Genomic DNA, 15,790 nt, shown 5'->3' with positions numbered 1-15,790 from the left:
GGCTTTGAAATCATAAAAGTAATGCACATTTATGAATATGTATTTTGATTTATTAAGCGTTATGCAGGTTAGAAGGTAGTTATTTGCCTTTATTAATACTTTAAACAAGTTTCTTAGCTATGAAGAAGTCTCTAAGGTACTTCATTTGGAAAATTCCAACTGAGATAAAGATTAGTGTCTGTGCGAATGCCCACCATAAAACATTGCTATTTGTATCTTCACTGGTTATTCGAAATTTTTCTTCACGGTCCTACAAAGAAGAGAAATAGACAGGTTTAGTTTCTTAAGGTACATCATGCATGAATTTGAGTAGGTGCTCTATGCATTCAAGTTACTTAATGTTGCCCAGGTAGTATCTTATGCTGATGTGCAATATCTGATTTTCTAAGCCAAGATGTGTTGTGAGCCAAAGACAAGGAGTAAGAGTCAACCTTATAAAACATTTTTGTACTTTGGTGTAAAAGATCAAGTATTTGATCTGTTAACTTTATGCGTTTTATTTGTCACCATCAAACAAAGTGATCATTACCTAATAATAGTGTTAGAGTTTCATTATTTGAGTCCTTATTTTTAAGCAGCAATGTGCTCATTTTATTTTCTGGATAAGGAAACTGACGCTTAGAGGTGGTAGAAGGTTCATGAGTGGTGGAGCAGATCTGAGCCCACGTCTGACCAGAGCCCACTGAGCACAGTCCCCCAGGAAACAATGTCACAAGAACAAAATTGTGACTTAGAAAGTGGGCACACTGAGACTCTCCAGGTCCTTGGGGTGTGTTTGGAAGACCTTATTTATTCATTCTGTGAGCTCAGCCTACAGGTGAATGAGCCGCAGTCCCTTTCCTGGAGGAGTTCACGGTTCAGTGGACGGTGGAAGATCACTCCCCCTAGTCCCTGCGTGTCCGCACAGGTTTCGCTCAGAGAAAGGGGGACAGGCAGTTTATTCTTCCCTTGGTTCAGGGGCTCTGTCTTGAGAGTTACATTCCTGCAGGGAGAGTTTGAATAGCTGAGTAGGCAGACTGACCCTTTGATAGTTTTGTTCTTTGATTATTTGCTCAATTTGCTCAATTAGATGTTCAAGCTTGAAGCTCACTTCATTAACTTTGTCCTTTGCTTGAGCAATGGCTGCATCAAGGTCGTGTTCTCCAACTCGAATGTCTAAGTGGATCCGCTGCACAAATAGGAAAAGGAAAGAAACATGTTCTCAGCCCAGCTCGCCCCTCTCCCTGCTTTGCCCTCTGTGTCTTCCCATCCCTTCCTTTTCTCCTCTCCCCCTTTCCAGAGCAAACACTGCTTCATCCTCGAGCTCTCTTTTTCCTGACCGCACTCAAGTCCCCGTAATACTCGGTGGTCTCTCTCTGTATAATGATGCATAAAATGGTACCTTCGGGCCTGAAAGAGGACTTGTACCTTCCTAAACTGTTGTTCACTGTTAGGCGAGTGCCTGTGGCCCTGAGAGAAATTGACTGCTCTCAGGAAAATTTTCTTCACGTGTAACTAAATTTCTAATGTTAAAGTATACATTCTCATCATGTCTTCTCAGCATATTTAGAAAATGGCTAATCATCATCTACCGTGTAAGAGTTTTATTTATTGGAATTCCATTGTTAATTCACCCTCAGCCCTCAATTGTTTTCAAGCTTGAATAATCACAGTTCTCTTAACCTTCCCTCCCAGTTCTCATTTTTCAAGCCCTTTAATCAACTTCATAGTTCTCCTATGAACCCCTCCCAAGCTCGGCAGCTCCCTCTTTGGTTGCTGTGCTGAGGTCTGGGCACAGGGCCTTCACACACCTCCAGCCGTCCTGGGTGCAACGATTCTGTATGTCGGTGTCATGCCTGAAGAGTGCTGACGCTGTGCTCCTCGCCAGAGGCACGGGAGGCTTACACTTACCAGCTTGCTCCCTCCGAAGGACACAAGCCTTGTAGAATTAGATTCTAAGCAAATGATGTGTTCTCCAGGTGAATGTGAAGTAAAATAGAATGTTCCGTGTGGGCCATATAGCTTTGACAACAATACCTAGGATGGAGGATATCCACAATTTAAGTTTATTATTTACTTTCCATTTAAAAAATAAATCTCCCCTGTATGCTGTAGTAAAAATCATGCAGTTCTTTAAGAAGAAGTCAAATGGCCAATAACATGAAAAATATTTAACCTTGCTGGTAATCAAAAACATATAAACCACAGTAAGGTATTCTCTATTAGTTATCTGGTTGGCAAAGACTTAGAAGTACCCAGGGATAGTACTGAGAAATATGATCTGTAAACACTGTTTGGGAATGTAAACTGAGCAACTGTTTTAAAGCGTGATTTGGCTCTATGTATTAAAAATTAAAAGTGTGTACAGCTGTTGACTCAGCAGCGCTACCTGTAGAAGTTTATCCCGTGGAAAGGCACAAGTAGAGTTACGTGTAAAAGCAAGATTATTTGTAAATAAAAATTTTCATTTTTGAAGTAACTATTACTTTTCAGTAGAGGTTGATTAAATTTAGGAGAAGCCAAATGAAGAAATGCTAGGAAGCAGTAAAAGAGAATGTTACACCCATCCCTGTACTAAAGGTGCCATGATGTCCTGCAGTATAGCGGTCTGTATAGGATCCTGTTTTTCTGAAAAAATCATTTATAAAGGGACACATACTTTGAAGAAGATTCTGAAGAGTACATACCAAGCTGTTAGGCAGTTATATTTGTTAGGGAACTTTGATTTTCTGCTTAGTATATTTCTGTATTGTCTGTTATTTTGAAAAACAGGTATAGGACTTTCAGTCTAGCATATAAGGAACTTGGTAGTTGTCACTGTGTCTTAACAGTAGAAAGCTTCATAACAAGAGTTGAGGTCATGGGGCAAACTGCTGCCCCCGGATTTGAGGAGAGACGCCAATACAGAGAATGACAACTTACCAGCGCTGGGTTCTTTTTACCCAGCACATCATGTCCAACTGTCAGCAACAACAGAAAAATAACAGGGCATACTAAAAGGCAAAAAACACAATTTGAAAAGACAGAACAAGCCTCAGAAGTAGATTCAGATATGGCAGTGATGTTGGAATGATCAGGCCAGGAATTTAGAAAAAGCATGATTAATATTCTGTGGCCTCTAATGGAGAAAGTAGACAACATGCAAGATCAAATGCATAATGTGAGTAGAGATGAAAATTCTGTGGAAGAATAAAAAAGACATGCTAGAGATCAAAACCACTGTAGCAGAAACAAAGAGTGCTTTTGGGTTCATTAGTAGACTGGACAGGGCTGAGGAAAGAATCTCTGAGCTTGAGGTTATGTCAGCAGAAAATTTCAAAACTACAAAGTAAAGAGAAAAAAGACCAGGGGAAGAGAAGGAACAGAATATCCAAGGACTATGGGACAGCTGTTCAAGGTGTGACATACATGTAATGGGAATACCAGAAGGAGAAGAAAGAAAATGACAGAAAAAACATTTAAAACAGTAATGACTGAGAGCTTCAAATTAGTGTCAGACTCCAAGCCACAGCTCTGGGAGGCTTAGAGGACACCAAGCAGGATGAAGGCCAATGAAGCTACACCTAGGCATATGGTATTTAAAACTGCAGATGTCAAAGATAAAGAACAAATCTTGAAATGAAGCCAGAGGGGAAAAACACCTTATTTATAGGGGAGCAAAGATAAGAATTACATCCAACTCAGACACCATGTAAGCAAGAAGACAGTAGAGTGAAATATTTAAGGTATTGAGAGAAAGAACCCACCAACCTAGAATTCTGTATCCTGCAAAATTCTCCTTCAAAAATGAAAGAAGAATGAAGATTTTCTCAAACAAAAGTTGAGGGAATTTGTCACTGATAGACCTGCCTTGCAAGGGATGTTAAAAGTTCTTCAGAGAGAAGGTTAATGATATTGGTCAGAAACTCAGATCTACATTAGAGAAGGAATAAGTGAAGGTAAAATTAAAACTTTTATTTTTCTTATTATTAGCTGAGCTGATAAGTCTTTCAAAATAATAGCAACAATGTATTGATTATAGTTTGCATGTAAATGAAATAACTAACAGCAAAGATGCAAAGGATGGGAGATAGGGATTAGGATTACTTGGTTATCGGAAGGTACTTGCACTGCCTGTGAAGTGATAGGGTGTTACTAGAAGTGAACTTGGATTAGTCCAAAGTGTATATTGCAAACTCTAGGGCAACCACTGGAAAAAAAAGTTGAAAGAAATATAGTTGATATCTAAGAAGAGATACAATAGCATCACATAAAATAATTAAAACCACCAAAGACAGAAAAAGAATGGAAAACAAAAATAGGAACAAAGAGCAAGGATGGTAACTAGAAAACAGAAACAAACATGGTAGATGTTAACCCAACTATATCAATAGTCACTTTGAATGTTAGTGGTCTAAATGCACCAATCAAAACAGAGATTATCAGAGTGAATCAAGAAACCAAACCCAATTATGTATATGTTGTCTACAAGAAACTCTTTAAAAAAAAAAGACACATATGGATTAAAAGTTAAGGAATGGAGAAAGATGTATATGCTAACCTTAATGAAAAGAATATTTATATTAACTTCAGACAGAGTAGACTTCAAAACAAGGAAAATTATCAGGGATAATTACATAACAGAGTGTTATGTAATAATAAAGAGGTCAGATCTCCAGGAAGGCAGTCTTTAACGTCTACACATCTAACAACAGGGTATCAAAATACGTGAAGCAAAAACTGGAAGAATTGCGAGGACAAGCAGAAGAATCCACTGTTACAGTTGGAGACTTTGATACCCTCTGCCAGAAGTGGGCAGATCCAACAGCAGATCAGCAAGGACACAGTTGAACTCGATAGCACCATCGACCAACTCAATATAATTATCTATAGACAGCTTCATCCCACAAAGCAGAGTATACATTCTTCTCAAGCTCACATGGACCACTTATGAAGGTAGACCACATTCTGGGCCATAAAAAAGGCCTCAATACATTTAAAATAATAAAAACCATGGAATGTATGTTCTTAGACCACAATGGAGTGGAAGTAGAAATCAGTAACAAAAATATAGCTGGAATGCCCCAAAATATTTAGAGATTAGATAGCACACTTCAAAATAACACATGAGTCAGGAAGAAATCTCAGAAATTAAACATTTTTTTAATTAGAAGAGGATTCTGGGAAGATGGCAGAATAGGAAGCACCAGGAACCTGTCTCCTTGACAACAATTACATCATTAGACTCTGTCTGATGTAATTATTGTAGAGCTCTGGAGTCCTATTGAAGGCTTGCAACTTCCAGGAGAAGACTTGGATGGTAAATTGTGGTTAATTTTGATCAGTTTCAGCTCTTAGCACAGTAGCAACTCCCCCCCGCCCCCCCGCCATATGGCAAGCAGCTGTGCACATGTTCCTGGAACAGCCCACATGCAGCTTATAGAAGCCAGGGTAAGGAAAAAGGACCCTGTCCGCTAAATGTCAAGGATTTTCAATGTCATCATACAGAAGGGAACCTCAATAAGATTACCAGCAGATTTCTTATTAGAAACTTTGGAGACTAGAAGGCAGTGGGCAGATAACATTCAAAGTGCTAAAAACAAAACAGAAACAGAAGCAGCCAGTAAGCACATGAAAAGATGCTCAACTTCATTGATTGTTAGCAAATCAAAACCACAACAAGCAGTATCTCACACCCATTAGAATGGCTGCTATTTAAAAAAAAAAACCCAGAAGTGCTGACGAAAATGTGGAGAAATTGTAACCCTTGTGCACTGTTGGTATGAATGTAAAATGGTGCAGCTGCTGTGGAAAACAGTATGGTGGTCCTCAAAAATGTGAAAATAGACTTGCCGTATCATCCAGTAATTCCACTTCTGGCTATATACCCAATTCAAAGAAGGATCTCAAAGGATCTCAAAGAATATCAAAGAGATATTCATACACCTACGTTCACGGCAGCATTATTCACAGTAGCTAAAATATGGAAGCAGCCCAAGTGTCCATCAATGGCTAAGCAAAATGTGGTCTATACATATAGTGGAGTATTATTCAGCCTTAAAAAGGTGGGAAACTGACACCTGCCGCGACATGGATAAACCTTGAGGACATTAAACTGAGTGAAGTAAGACAGTCACAAAAAGACAAAAATGATACGGTTCAATGTGTAGGAGGCACTTAGAGTAGTTAAAATCATAGAGGAGTTGTTTAATGGATGTAGGATTAAGGAATTACGGGCATGATGATTACATAACATGAATATATTTAATACCACTGAACTGTGTACTTAGTAATGGGTAAGATGATGAGTTTTGTTATGTGTATTTTACTACAATGTAAAAATTTAGAAAAATATTTTGAACTGAATTAAAATGAAAGCACAACTTAATCAAAATTTGGGGGATACAGTGAGAGAAGTAGTTAGGGGGAATTTACAACATTGAATGAATATATTAAAAATGGAGATATAAAATTAGTCATCTAAGCTTCCACTTCAGGAAACTAGAAAAAGAAGAGCAAATTAAACCCAAAATAAGCAGAAGAGGAGAAATAAATTCAGTTCTAATAAAAACTAATGCAGAAATCAGTGAAATTGAAAAATAGGAAATGAGTAGAGAAAACCAATAAAATAAATAGCTGATTCTTTGAAAAGATCAATAAGATCAATAAACCTCTCGCTAAGCTGGCTAAGAAAAAAAGAAGACCCAAATTAATAATCTCAGCAATGAAAGAGAAGCATTACTACAGGTCTCACGGACATCAGTAGGGTCGTAGAGGAGTACTATGAACAACTCGTTGACCACACACTTGGTAATCTAGATGAAACAGACCAATTCCTTGAAAGACAATTTGTCAAAACTCACACAAAAAGAAATAGACAATCTGAATAGGTTTACATCTAGTAAAAGAAATTGAATCAATAATAACCTTCTAAATAGCACCAGGCCCAGATGGTTCACTGGTGATTCTACCAAAGACTTAAGAAATTATAGCAATTCTCTACAATCTCTTCCAGAAGATAGAAGTAGAGAGAATACTTTCTAAATCATTTTGTGAGGCTAACATTAGCCTAATACCAAAACCAGAGAAAGACTCAAGAAAACTGTGGACCATTATGTCTCGTGGACATAGATACAAATGTTTTCAACAAATTATTAGCAAATTGAAACCAGCAATGTATTAAGGGGATTATACACTGTGACCAAGTAGATTTATTCTGGATAAGCAAGGCTGATTATAAACTATTTAAACAATTAACATAATTCATTATATCAGCAGATAAAAGAAGGTCACGTGAGCATACCAATGGGTGCAGAAAAAGCAATTGACAAAATCCAGCATCCATTCATGGTTAAAACTCTCAGCAAACTTAATAGGGGAACTTTGTCAATTTGATAGAGAACATCTATAAAACCCTCACAGCTACCATACTTGACAGTGAAAACGTAGAGGCTTTATCACCAAGGTCAGAGACAAGGCCAGGGTGTCCCCCTCACTTCCTTCCCAACGCCCTACTGGAAGTCCTGGCTGAGGCTGTAACAGGGAAAAGGAAAAAAGTATGCAGGTTGGGAAGGAAGAAATAAAGCTGTGTTTGTTCACAGATGACAGGACTGTCTAGAAAATTCAAAATAATTAACAACAGAAACTTAAACTAATAAATGACTATAAATGCAGCATACAGCATTAATGTGTTGAAGTTAATCAGTTTCTGTGTACTACTAATGAACAAGTGGAATGGGAAATAAAAGACACAGCGCTGTTTACATTAGCATCCCCCAAAATGAAATACTTCAGTATAAATCAAACAAAATATATATAAGATATGTAAGAGGGAAACAAAAAATGTGATGAAAGAAATTGAAGAAGATAAAATAAATGGAGAGAGATTCCATGTTTATGAACAGAACATTTTTATTGTTGTGAAAGTATCAGTTCTTCCCAACTTGATCTATAGATTGAAACCAGTCCCAGTCAAAATCTCAGCAACTGACTGAAGTTTTCATGGAGAGGCAAAAAATGCAAAATGACCAACACAATATTGAAGGATAAGAGTAAAGTCAGGGAACTGACACTCCCCATTTCAGGACTTAACCAGTAAACAAGATAGTGTGATACCAGTGAAAGAATAGACAGTCCAGAAACAGACCCACGCAAGTATAGTCAACTGATCTTTGACAGAGGAGCAAAAGCAATACAATGGAGAAAACAGTTTTTCCAACAAATTGTGCTGGAAAACTGGGAATTAAAGAAATGAGTAGACACAGACCTTACACCTTTTACAGAAAATTAACTCAAAACGGAGCATAGATCTAAATGTAAAATGCAAAGATAGGAAAATATTAGAAGGCAACATAGGAGAAAATCTAGACAACCTTGGGTTTGGTGATGACTTTAGGTACAACACCAAAGGTGTGAGCCATGAAAGAAAGAATTGAGAAGCTGGACTTCATTATAATTAAACTTCATTAAACATTTAACATTAAACATCATTAAAATTAAAAACTCTGCAGAAGAGAAAGCTGTCTCTCTGTCATGAGTGTGAAGAGACAAGCCGCAGACTGGGAGAAACTATTTGTAAAGGAGATCTCTGATAAAGCACCGTTATCCAAAAGATGCAAAGAATTCTGAAAACAACAATGAGAAAACGAGCAAATCAATTAAAAAATGGGTAACAGATTTGAACAGACACCTCGCCAATGAAAACATGGCAGATAAGCACGTGGAAGGATGCTCCCCATCACATGTCATTAGGGAATTGCAAATTAAGAACAACACTGAGATACCACTATACATCTACTAGAATGACCAAAATCCAGAACACTGACAACATTAAATGCTGGTGAGGATGTGGAACATTAGCCCTCATTTACTGCTGGTGGGAATGCAAAATGGTACAGTCCCTTGGGGAGACAGTCTGGGGCTTCTTTCAAAACGAAGTGTACCTTTACCATACAGTCCTGCAGTCGTGCCATTTTTTCCAAATATATATGTATTTTATTTTTAGTTTTCAGTATATTTTGATTGAGGTATATAGTCTGTTTACAATGTTGTGTCAATTTCTGGTGTACAGCACAATACTTCAGTGATATAGGAACATACGTGTATTTGTTTTCATACTCTTTTTCACCATAAGTTACTGTGAGATAACTAAATATGATTCCCTGTGCTGTACAGTATAAACTTATTGTTTACCTATTTTATATATAGTATTGTATATCTGCCAATATCAAACTCCCAATTTATCCCTTCCTACACGCTTCTCCCCTGGTAGCCATAAGTTTGTTTTCTATGTCTATGAGTCTGTTTCTGTTTTATAAATAAGTTTGTTTGTCTTTTTTTTTAGATTGTACATATAAATGATAATCATATGGTGTTTTTTCTTTCTCTTTCTGGCTTACTTCACTTAGAATGACAATCTCCAGGAACATCCATGTTGCTGCAAATGGCATTACTTTATTATTTTTTATGGCTGAGTAGTATTCCATTATATAAATATACCACAGTCGTGTCATTTATTTACCCAAATTAGTTGGGAACTTGTGTCCACATGAAAACCTACACATAGATGTTCATAGCAGCTTTATTTATAATAGCCAAAATCTGGAGGCAACCAAGATGTCCTTCTGCGTGTGAATGGATCAATAAACCATGGTATACATCCTGACAATGGAATAATATTCAGCAGTAAAACGAAATGAACTATCAAGCCATGAAAAGACATGGAGGAAACTTAAGTGCGTATTCCTAAGTGAAAGAAGCCAGTCTGAAAAGGCTGCATACTGTATAGTTCCAATTATATGACATTCTGGGAATGGCAGAACTGTGGAGACAGTAAAAGGGTCAGTGGTTGCCGAGGGTAGGGAGGAGTGGATACATGGGCGTGAATAAATGGGTTCCAGAGGAGTTTTCTGGGAGTGAAGCTACTCTGTGTTGATACTATAACATGGGTACATGACATTGCACATGTGTCAAATCTGAGAATGTACACCACCAGGAATGAAGCCTAACGTAGACTGTGGGCTTCGTGTGGTTGTGACGGGTCAGTGTCGGTCACCAGCTGTAATGGCCGCACTGCTCTCTGGCTGCTAGTGGGAGAGGCTGTGTTTGTTTGGGGCCAGAGGGCATCGGGACCTTTGTAGTTGCTGCAGAATTGTCTGTGAATCTAAAACTGCTCTAAAGGGTAGTCTGTTAAATAATTTTTAAAACAGGTGTGTATTACACATAGAAAAATGCAACAAAGATTCTCCTTTTTTAGGTCTTTCAGTTTTGATTTGGGGAAAATTAACAGGTCTTGCCATCTACTTTATCCCACTTAAGCGACCATTGACAGGGAAACTTTGTTAAATAAAACTGCGTTCAAGAGTCAGATTTTGCAGTTGATTTCTGATTTTTTTACGAATCAGAGTCCTCTTCCTTGAAAAAATACTCAAGTGACTCCTCATTACCTATTAAATTCAGTTTCTGAGCCTTAGTGTCATGTCAGGGTTCCACATGGTCTACTTCCAGTGGAGAGTCACGTCAGCAAACATGTTTGGAATACCTGTTGGTTTGGGGTGTTGGAAAAAGACTTGCTTGAGTTTAAACCTCTGTGTTGCCACTTGCTGACGATGTGATCCTGTGGAAGTCATTCTGCCTCTCATGGTTTTCTCTTCGACAAGATGGAATAGGAGTATTGGACACGGAATGATGGAAAGTGGAATTCAGATGCATGGTTTGAATGGTACGTGAATATTTTCATTGTCTGCCCTGCCGACCCTACAAGCCAGGTTATTCCCTTGGGCTGCCAATCTCACGCACAAATTCAAGTTTGCAACTGCCAGTACCCTCTGCCCCCAGGCCTACTGACTCAACAAGGAACAGTCAGTCCTTGTGGGGCTGCTGCCCAGGTCTCACAGGGGGACCTCAGCTTGTAAGAAATGTTAAAACTAGAGCTGTGTCTTATCATCCTACTTCCAAATGGAGAGAGACTTCCTGAAAATCACGTCTTTGGGTTGAATTTCCTCTCTCTCCGAGGCTCGTGGCCAGTGTTTGCTGGATGTTTTCGGAATGAATGGAAATGTTTCTGCTCCCATCTGGAAGGGGGTGTTGTTTTAGGTAGCGGTGTTTTTTTGAAGAATAAAGCACCTCTGCCTTTTTGAAACAGTGAACAGGGTTTTCTGCAACAGTGGGAGCCCAAGTAAAATTTGGGTTCCAGCTTAATATGTGTTTCCAGCTTGGTCATGGAAGATGACCGGGGAGGCACAGAGGAGAGCTGTGTGTTGGGGGAACCCAGCAGGAAGCATAGGAGGTGGGGACGTCAGGAGGAGGAGGTGGCTGTCCTAACGGGTGCCTGGAATTAGCGAAATGGTCCCAGTGGACCTCCTGTCATGTAGGTGCCAAGTGGACCAAGAGAAGACTGCCACACAGGCAAGAATCAGGTGTCCGGTCGTGTAGTTGGAACGGAGCTCCCGGTCCCACGTGAGGGAGGGTCACAGTGTCTAGCTGAGCTCAGTTGTCCTGAGACTTGGAACCTGGGCCCTTCTGCATCAAATGCCCTCTCCTTGCCAGCAAGAGAGATGCTGTTCTGTTCTGTGGGGCCCTGCCACCGCTCTGCTGCCCCCGAGCATGTCCTCAGGACAGCAGGTCCAGAGGGAAGTACTCCCTGAAACTGTGTGTGAGTTACTGGGTGGAGCGGCTCACAGGACCCTGAGCTGGTGCAGTGGGAACCAAGTCTGCTAGGACCATCATGCAGATGAGAAAACTGAGGAAGAAGGTGGTAGCTCCCTGCTCATGGCATGGCTATGGAGGATGGTCTGCACTCGCACGTGGCCCCAACTCCTGGGTCCACACTCTGTCCTTCTGCCCAGGTACCGCTTCTACTCTGCTGCCTCTGTGAGGAGTCCTGAGAGCAGACAGACCCAAGGCTGCCACGTTCCTGCAGAAAGCCCAGCAGGACGGGGGCTGTCTGACCTCATGTTCCGGGGAGGCCATGGCCCTGCAGAGCCTTGGGGGTCACCGGCCTGTCACCCCCTCTGCCCAGCCTCAGGTGGTGGGCATGAGGCCTGCCTTGGGTGCTGGTTTTAACTTTTATGTTAAGGAATCTCTGCTCCTCAGCTAGACTGTAGGTTTGTGGAAGGCAGGCAGTTTCTTGGTGCAGAATCTTTAATCAGAGCTGCACATGTGAAAAACGAGCTGCTGGATGGTGAGTGCTTTTGTAGAGATTTACAAAGTTTGTGGGCATACGTGACACGTGAATTGTTAGGAAATGAAAAATTTCAGAAGCAAGAGATAGAAGAATGTTTTACCTCATCATTGTAAGTTGTAACAGTCACAAACATCCCCAAACCAGGGGCGGATTGAAGGAAGTCATGCCGATCTGTGTCCCACTGCTGTGTCTTGAAAGTCCCTGTTTTAAAAATAGGAGACATTATAAAATAAATAAAAGAAGTAGGTATCTGTGATCACTGGTGAATGAATCGCATTAAAAAATTACCCAAGTCACAAAATACTGTTTGTCTGAACAGCTTGTATCCTGGTCATTAGCTCATGTCACAGAGTAAGAAGATTCCAGAATACAGAGTTCTTGGTCCAGTTCTCACTCTTTTTACAAATTACTTCACTGCTCCAAGCCTCAGCATCCTATTTAGGAAAATGGGTCTGACATGTATCCTTCTTAAGTGTCAGAGTTGTGAGGACTGTTGAAAATGATAAAAAAAAAAATAAGCTAATGAAAGCTTTCCACCTAAGACGTAAACTCCCTGTGGGTCAGGACCAAGCGACCTTTTCCAGCGTCTCCCCAGTAGTTCTCCTGCGTTTATAGTGAATCCTTCCTCTTGCTGTGTCCAGAGGCTCCTGCTAAGGTTTGGGTCCCTGGAAGAGTCAACCACTTTATCCATTTTGGCTGTGATAAGCACCACGTGGCTTAACTTCCCCCTCGTACCCTTGAAATGTACAACGGGAATGAAAAAATACCTAACATTCATTGAAAAGTGCTGAAAAATAGCTAACAGTATGTTCCACATGCCAGGTTCTGTCCTCAGCACTTAGCCTGCATCATCTCATTTCCTGTGCTCTGAGGAAGTGCAGTGACTCTTACAAAACGTAGGGTTAGGGTGTCAACCCTCCAGGCAGTTTGAAATCCACGCATGACTTACAGTTGGCCCATTGTGTCCGCAGTTCCATATCCCAGATTCAACAGGCCATGGATCATGGGTCCGGTACTATGTGCGATGGAAACAATCCATGTATGATGCACCTGTGCCATTCAATCCCGTGTTGTTCAAGGGTCAACTATATTCTTACCCATTTACACACCCCCTCATTTGACAGGTATGTAATGAGCACCTCACAAGGGCTAGCAGTGTTGGGGGAGCTGAGGATAGAGTGAACAAAATAGACGATGTCCTTATTCCCAAGGAGAAACAGACAATGAGTAAATACATGTTGAAGATGTTAAATACACTGTCAGAAAAAGCAAGTAACAGGGACAGGCAGTGCTGGAGGATTTGGGGGTGTTACGTGGGGGAGTCTGGGACGGTTTCTGACATTTGAGCAAAGACCTAAAAGAATAGGAGAGTGAAAAAAAGTATGTAATTTTATATTTATCACATGTATATATGTTACATCTGTATTTATCTGTCTATATATCCCATTAAGTGCAGATTATGTGCCAAACACCATTCTAAGAAATTTACATCTATAATCTGAATTCTCATAACAACAGTGCCATGTAGGTAGGTGTTGTTTTTATGATGACTTTACACATTGTCACACAAACCAAAGCATAAGGTACTCTGCCCGAGGTCATGTACCTGGCAAGTAGCACAGTCAAGATTCAACCCTAGGCAGTGACTGCCTCTGTACCACCTCACAGTGCTGCCTCCACTGGGAAAGATCGCTCCACTCAGGCGTGTGTGTAAAGGTCCTGGAGCGGAGAATGCTTGTGGTGTTCAGGGCATAGCAGAGCTGCTGGAGTGACGTTAGCATGGAGAGATTCTGGGAGATGAGGTTGAAGGGGTAGCGGGGCCAGATCACAGAGGGTCTACAAACCCATTGTAAAGATTTGAGGAGGCAGGTGGGTGGATGGAGAATATGATGTGGCTTTCTTTCATTTAAGATTTTTATCACGTGGAGTAAAGAATGAAGAAGGGTCAAAAGTGGAAGCGGGGAGGCTGTTATCATAGTCTGGATGACTGTGGTGACTTGGACCAGGTGCTAATTGTGGAGATGTAAAAACTGTTGGGTTCTGTATTGTCCCTGTTTTACAAGTTGGAACCTGAGCATTGGAGAGAGTCACAGACAGAAGTTGTAGAGGCATAATTAGAGCCGAGGTGGTTTGATTCCGAAGCCCAGAACTACACTCCAGAGCTACCCTGACTCCCTGGGAGGCAAGAGGAAAAGTCCCAGATGGGGACCTGACTTGGGAACTTCACCCTGGACGTGACCGTGCAGGCAGCCCTGGAAAGGGGGCATTTCCTGAGTGGGAAGGCTGCGGCAGTCTTGAGCCTGGCCTGTGTGTCGGTGTGACTTCAGTTCAGGCCTCGTTCCCTCCAGAAGTTTGTTGACTATGTGTAGTGTATATTCTATACTTTTTAGAATGCTCCATCTCAAGAGGGTCTTTAAAAAGGTAACATTGATGATTCTGGAAAAGATGGAGTAAGTCCATTTCACTCTATTTCCCCTGCTAATTACAACGGAAAACTCTGGGCAAACTGTATAAGGCGACCATCAGAGGACTGAGAAGCAGGGAAGGGAAGATGACTCAAAGGGCGACCCAGCAGTGAGCTCCTGTTTGTTCCCCCACCCCTGTGCACCTGACCTGGGTGCTGGAGCAATCTGCAACCACACACTGTGTTGTTGGGGAGAAAGAAAACCTGCTCAGAAAGAGTCTGCTCTCTTGGGAAGGGACTGGAACGGGCAGGCCCTGCAGCAGGACCCTCTGACGACACCTGCCCTGCTCCACGTGAGCAGCATGAAGGGACTGCACCCACCCCACTGGTTGCTCCACGTGAAGACTGGGGTGAAGCCCCATCCTGCACTTGGCGAAGGACAATACAGAGGGGGAGTTGGGGCAGGATTACCTAGGGAGGGAGCTGGAGAAAGCGCTCTTTAAATCTGTGCATGGGGAGTCCTGGGCACACCTCTGAGCAGCCTGTGCATGTGACCAACCAGAACAAATATGGCAGAAGCTTTGAGAACCCACCAACAGTGTGGAGAATACCCAGGTTTGAGACTGGCCTCTAGGCAGCACACACGCAGGGCAGACCAGGATAGAAGTGCAGAGTCTCAGAAAACGGACATTAGGACATGGGATCTGAATCTAAGTGGGCTGACTACCTGCTGAAATAGAACATTTGAATAGGAGCCAGTTATATAACATAGTACTCAAAATGTCCAGGATACGTTCCAAAGTTATGCACCACACCAAGAACCGTGAGTGAAGAGAGACAGTTAATGGATACCAACACCAAAATGACAGCCACTGAAATCACCTAAGAGTTTTAAAGCAGTCATCATAAAAATGCATCAACAAGAAGTTTGAACACTCAAAATAACTAGAAAAATGGGAAATCTCAGAAAGAAGGAGTAGAGATATTAAAAGAAAATGGACACATTAGAACCAGGAAACATACAATAATTGAAGTTGAAAACCAACCAAATGAACTCAATAAAAGAATGGAGATGACAGAGAAAAGAGTCAGTGAACCTGAAACTAGGTGGATAGAAATAATCAAGTCTGGTCAATGGAGAGAAAACAGATGGAAAGAAGAGCCTCATGAATCTCTAGGACAGTGATCAAAAGTCTGTAACTTGCGAGTCCCAGAGCAAAGGAGGAAGATCATAGGGCTGACTA

At 41.1% G+C, this 15,790-nt stretch overlaps 1 protein-coding gene and 1 long non-coding RNA gene across 2 annotated transcripts in view; one reads left to right on the top strand and one right to left on the bottom strand.

The window, feature by feature from the left end:
- Positions 1-15,790, top strand: part of LOC116283597 (uncharacterized) — a 31,477-nt gene that overhangs the window by 1,592 nt on the left and 14,095 nt on the right. The gene's annotated exons all lie outside the window — the stretch shown is intronic.
- Positions 29-12,365, bottom strand: LOC107034425 (transmembrane emp24 domain-containing protein 11). The gene is made up of 4 exons (XM_015246804.3): positions 12,243-12,365; positions 1,891-2,016; positions 1,022-1,168; positions 29-250 (listed from the first exon to the last, which is right to left on the bottom strand). Exons 1-4 carry the CDS (start codon positions 12,363-12,365, stop codon positions 101-103), a joined length of 546 nt encoding a protein of 181 aa, XP_015102290.2. The 3' UTR covers positions 29-100.

The sequence above is a fragment of the Vicugna pacos genome, chromosome 2 (assembly GCF_048564905.1).
Source record: "Vicugna pacos chromosome 2, VicPac4, whole genome shotgun sequence".
NCBI classification, from domain to species: Eukaryota; Metazoa; Chordata; class Mammalia; order Artiodactyla; family Camelidae; genus Vicugna; species Vicugna pacos.
This window is presented reverse-complemented; position numbering and strand designations above follow the sequence as displayed.

Bases quoted from the DNA above. Each gene is read 5' to 3' on its own strand.
- LOC107034425 (XM_015246804.3), bottom strand. From the start codon at position 12,365: ATGTCTCCTATTTTTAAAACAGGGACTTTCAAGACACAGCAGTGGGAC. The intron at 1,169-1,890 runs GTAAGTGTAAGC...CTATTTGTGCAG, and splicing joins CCTTCGGAGGGAGCAAGCTG to CGGATCCACTTAGACATTCG. The intron at 251-1,021 runs GTCAGTCTGCCT...TCTTCTTTGTAG, and splicing joins AAGAACAAAACTATCAAAGG to GACCGTGAAGAAAAATTTCG.